The sequence below is a fragment of the Triticum urartu genome, chromosome 2A (assembly GCF_056163025.1).
Source record: "Triticum urartu cultivar PI428250 chromosome 2A, HENAU_Tu73, whole genome shotgun sequence".
NCBI classification, from domain to species: domain Eukaryota; kingdom Viridiplantae; phylum Streptophyta; class Magnoliopsida; order Poales; family Poaceae; genus Triticum; species Triticum urartu.
Window position 1 is genome coordinate 48,386,596 of NC_141874.1, and position 5,625 is coordinate 48,392,220.

Here is a 5,625-nt window from a genome sequence, read left to right on the forward strand (position 1 = left end):
ATGTGTTCTGTATATAGTCATACGTGCTTATGGAAAAGAACTTGCATGACATCTTTTGTCCTACCCTCCCATGGCAGCGGGGTCCTATTGGAAACTAAGGGATATTAAGGCCTCCTTTTAATAGAGAACCGGAACAAAGCATTAGCACATAGTGAATACATGAACTCCTCAAACTATGGTCATCACAGGGAGTGGTCCCGATTATTGTCACTTCGGGGTTGCCGGATCATAACACATAGTAGGTGACTATAGACTTGCAAGATAGGATCAAGAACTCACATATATTCATGAAAACATAATAGGTTCAGATCTGAAATCATGGCACTCGGGCCCTAGTGACAATCATTAAGCATAGCAAAGTCATAGCAAGATCAATCTCAGAACATAATGGATACTAGGGATCAAACCCTAACAAAACTAACTCGATTACATGATAAATCTCATCCAACCCATCACCGTCCAGCAAGCCTACAATGGAATTACTCACGCACGGCGGTGAGCATCATGAAATTGGTGATGGAGGATGGTTGATGATGACGACGGTGACGAATCCCCCTCTCTGGAGCCCCGACGGACTCCAGATCAGCCCTCCCGAGAGGTTTTAGGGCTTGGCAGCGGCTCCGTATCGTAAAACGCAATGATTTCTTCTCTCTTATTTCTTCTCTCCGAAAGCAAATATATAGAGTTGGAGTTGGCGTCGGAGGTCATCCAGGGGGCCCACGAGGTAGGGGGCACGCCCTAGGGGGGCGCCCCCCACCCTCGTGAGAAGGGTGTGGGCCCCCTGGTCTTCATCTTTGGCGAGGATTTTTTATTATTTTTCCTAAGATGTTTCGTGGAGTTTCAGGTCATTCCGAGAATATTTGTTTTCTGCACATAAAACAACACCATGGCAATTCTGCTGAAAACAGCGTCAGTCCGGGTTAGTTCCATTCAAATCATACAAGTTAGAGTCCAAAACAAGGGCAAAAGTGTTTGGAAAAGTAGATACAACGGAGACGTATCATAGGTTCATGTGGGTGCTGCTCCTCACCTCGAAGGACGAGGTGGAGCAAGCCATTGTCAAGCAGCAAGCGACAGCAGAGGTGGAGTGCGGCCACAAGCTGCGCGTGCTGCGCACGGACCGTGGCAGCGAGTTCACGTCGGCCACGTTCTAAAAGCACTACGACGACAAAGGGGTACAACGTCACCTGACGGCCCCCTACTCGCCACAGCAGAACGGCGTCGTCGAGCGGAGGAACCAAACTGTGCTCGGGATGGCACGCTGCATGCTCAAGGCAAAGGAGGTGCCGAGCACGTATTGGGGGGAGGCCGTACTCACAGCCGTCTTTATCCTCCACCGCTCCTTCACGAGAAGCATCGACGGCAAAATGCCTTACGAGGCATGGTATGGGAGGAAGCCCGATGTACGCTTCCTCCGCACCTTTGGCTGCATCGGGCACATGAAGATGACACGCCCACAGCTGAACAAGCTCGACGACAGGAGCACCCCAATGGTGTTCATGGGCTATGAGACGGGCTTTAAGGCGTACAAGATGTACGACCCCGTCTCAAAGTGTGTGCATGTCTCGCGCGATGTCATCTTCGACGAAGATGCGCGATGGACTTGGGAGATGTCGGGGGAGTCCCCGGCAAGCAGCTCCTTCACCGTAGAGTACCCGATGTACTCTAGGACCCCGGGAAGCAAGACCTCGGGAATTGCCACGCCGGGAAGCCTGGGAGGTGTGGATCCGGAAACCGCAACCCTGAGAACACCGTCCCCGGGTATGGTGTCCCCAGACACCCCGACATCAAGCAAGGTGGTTCTCGGGAGGCTATTCGCGACCCCGCCAACAGCAAGGTCGGAGCTGTTCGACGCCGACGACAGCGTTGGCGCCCCCCATAGGTTTCGGCGCATGGGGGATCTCCTCGGCGAGGCTGCGGCAACACCGCAACAGCCCGAGGAAGAGGACGTTGATGACGACGACGTCTTGCATCTGATGGCCGGCGAGGAGCCGACCACATTCGCGGAGGCCGAGCAAGAGGATTGCTCGCGCCACGCGATGTTGGACGAGCTGGCGTTGATCAATGACAATGCCACTTGGACACTCACCACACTGCCTGCTGGGCACCGAGCCATCGGGCTCAAGTGAGTGTTCAAGGTCAAGAAGGACGAGCACAGCGCCATTGTCAAGCACAAGGCGCGCCTCGTCGCAAAGGGCTACGTGCAGCGTGAGGGAGTGGACTTTGAGGAAGTCTTCGCTCCGGTGGCAAGGCTGGAGTCCGTGCGGCTCATCCTTGTCGTGGCTGCTCACCGTGGGTGGGAGGTACACCACATGGACGTCATGTTGGCGTTTCTCAACAACGACCTTAACGAGGAGGTGTACGTCTCCCAGCCACCAGGGTTCGTTGCCAAGAACCACGAGCAGGGCGTGTACAGGCTACAAAAGGCCATGTATGGTCTCCGGCAAGCCCCAAGGGCGTGGAACGCCAAGCTCGATGCAAGCCTCGCATCTCTTGGGTTCTCACGCAGCGCTTCTCAGCACGATGTGTACTCACGTGGCACCACGAACACGCTGCTCATCGTCGGCATCTACTTCGATGACCTGGTCATCGCCGGGGTAGAGCCTGAAGAGGTTCAACGCTTCAAAGGAGAGATGCATTGTCTCTTCAGCATGAGCAACCTTGGGCTGCTCCGGTACTACCTCGGGCTGGAGGTGAACCAGGAGGGTGGTCGTATCACGATCACGCAGACGGCCTACGCCACCAAGATGCTCGAGCGAGCAGGCATGAAGGACTGCCATGCCGTGCACGCTCCAATGGAGGCACGGCTGAAGCTCAGCAAGGACAGCCCCGAGAAGGGGGTGGATGCCACACTCTACTGTAGCATCATCGGGAGTCTCAGGTACCTCGTGCACACCCAACCGGACATCACGTTCGTTGTCGGATACCTGAGTAGGTTCATGGAAGCTCCGGCAAGCGATCACCTCGCTGCCGTCAAGCACCTGCTCCGATACATCGCGGGAACGCTCACGCATGGATGCGCGTATCGTCATGGTGACGGTGAGAGCTTGGTCGGGTACAGCGACTCCGACCACGCTGGTGACGTGGACTCCCGGAAGAGCACCTCGGGCATACTATTCCTTCTCGGGAATAGTCCCGTCAGCTGGCAATAGACTAGAGATGTTGGCCCGGTGCTCGGCAGCTTCGGCGCCGCTGAGGATGTTGGCCCGAACTACTAGAGAGTAGCTAGCTCTCTCTCTCTCTCTCAGTACAATCTAGCAGAGGAACACTACAACAGCGGCTGCACTCACTGGCTGCACCACGGACTAGTGCAATGCACACACACACTAGAGACTGGAGTACTACTTGAGCAAAGGAGGAAACTGAAGTGCCTTGTTGCCTTGTATTGATCGGAATGGAATGATTACAAACGACGAAGCTCGGCTCCTTATATATGCTAGCGAACCGACCTAGCACTTGGATATTTTTGTAGCTATGACGTGAGCACATATGTCACAACCTACTACCTACACTAGTAACCTACGCTGCCCATTATTACCTTAGCTAGTAAGGCACGCAACTACTGCTGCTGCCGACCTTCCCATTACTACCTTGCTAAGTAACAACTGCTCCTGCCGACATGCAATCATGCATGCATCTGTGTAAATGCTGCTGACCAAGGTTGACTCAACATTCTTCCCCTCAACCTTGTCGAAGGAGCTTGGTGTCGATGATCCCGACCTTGTCACGCAGTTCCTGGAACCGGACACGGCCAAGTAACTTGGTCAGGATGTCCGCCTTCTGCTCACCAGTCCTAATGAACTCCACGATCACCGTGGCTTTCTTGACGCAGTCACGTATGAAGTGATAGCGGAGATCGATGTGCTTGTTGCGGTCATGAAGCACTGGATTGTTGCAGAGGGAAATCGCCAACTTGTTGTCGACGAAGATGAGCGCAGGGGCGGTCATGAAGCACTGGATTCTTGACAGGCTGCTGTAGCTGCCGTGATGTACTCCGCCTCACACGAAGATACGGCGACAACCTTCTGCCTCACTGATTGCCAACTGATGGGACTATTCCCGAGAAGGAATAGTATGCCCGAGGTGCTCTTCCGGGAGTCCACGTCACCAGCGTGGTCGGAGTCGCTGTACCCGACCAAGCTCTTGCCATCACCACGACGATACACGCATCCGTGCGTGAGCGTTCTCGCGATGTATCGGAGCAGGTGCTTGACGGCAGCGAGGTGATCGCTTGCTGGAGCTTCCATGAACCTACTCAGGTATCCGACAACGAACGTGATGTCCGGGCGGGTGAGCACGAGGTACCTGAGACTCCCGATGATGCTACGGTAGAGTGTGGCATCCACCCAATTCTTGGGGCTATCCTTGCTAAGCTTCAACCGTGCCTCCATTGGAGTGTGCATGGCATGGCAGTCCTTCATGCCTGCTCCCTCGAGCATCTTGGTGCCGTAGGCCGTCTGCGTGATCGTGATACGACCACCCTCCTGGTTCACCTCCAGCCCGAGGTAGTACCGGAGCAGCCCAAGGTCGCTCATGCTGAAGAGACGATGCATCTCTCCCTTGAAGCATTGAAACTCTTTAGGCTCTGCCCCGGCAATGACCAGGTCGTCGACGTAGATGCCAATGATGAGCAGCGTGTTCGCGGTGCCACGCGAGTACACACCGTCCTCAGAAGCGCTGCGTGAGAACCCAAGGGATGCGAGGCTTGCATCGAGCTTGGCGTTCCACGCCCTTGGGGCTTGTCGGAGACCGTACAGGGCCTTGTGTAGTCGATACACACCATGCTCGTGGCCCTTGGCAATGAACCCGGGTGGTTGGGAGACGTACACCTCCTTATTAAGGTCGCCGTTGAGAAACGCCGACTTGACGTCCATGTGGTGTACCTCCCACCCGCGGTGAGCGGCCATGGCAAGGATGAGCCACACGGACTCCAATCTTGCCACCCGAGCGAAGACTTCCTCGAAGTCCACTCCCTCACGCTACACGTAGCCCTTTGTGACGAGGCGTGCCTTGTGCTTGACAATGGTGCCATGCTCGTCCTTCTTGACTTTGAACACCCACTTGAGCCCGGTGGCTCGGTGCCCAGCAGGCAGTGTGGTGAGTGTCCAAGTGGTGTTGTCGTTGATCGACGCCAGCTCATCCAACATCATGTGGCGCCAGCAATCCTCTTGCTCGGCCTCCGTGAATGTGGTCGGCTCCTCGCCGGCCATCAGATGCAAGACGTCGTCGTCATCAACGTCCTCTTCCTCGGGCTGTAGCGGTGTTGCCGCAGCCTCGCCGAGGAGATCCCCCATGCGCCGAAACCTGTGGGGGGCGCCAACGCTATCGTCGGCGTCGAACAGCTCCGACCTTGCTGTTGGCGGGGTCGCGAACAGCCTCCCGGGAACCACCTTGCTCGATGTCGGGGTGTCTGGGGACACCATACCTGGGGACGGTGTTCTCGGGGTTGCGGTTTCCAGATCCACACCTCCCAGGCTTCCCGACGTGGCAATTCCCGAGGTCTTGCTTCCCGGGGTCGTAGAGTACATCGGGTACTCTACGGTGAAGGAGCTGCTTGCCCGGGACTCCCCCGACATCTCCCAAGTCCATCGCGCATCTTCGTCGAAGATGACGTCTTGCGAGACA

General features: G+C 55.9%; 1 protein-coding gene across 1 annotated transcript; it reads left to right on the forward strand.

Annotated features, from left to right (window-relative positions):
• Nucleotides 1-1,253: 1,253 nt before the first annotated feature.
• LOC147983581 (uncharacterized) lies at nucleotides 1,254-2,129 on the forward strand. Its single transcript, XM_087540783.1, has one exon. The coding sequence runs from the start codon at nucleotides 1,254-1,256 to the stop codon at nucleotides 2,127-2,129; it is 876 nt and encodes a 291-aa protein (XP_087396909.1).
• Nucleotides 2,130-5,625: the final 3,496 nt, after the last annotated feature.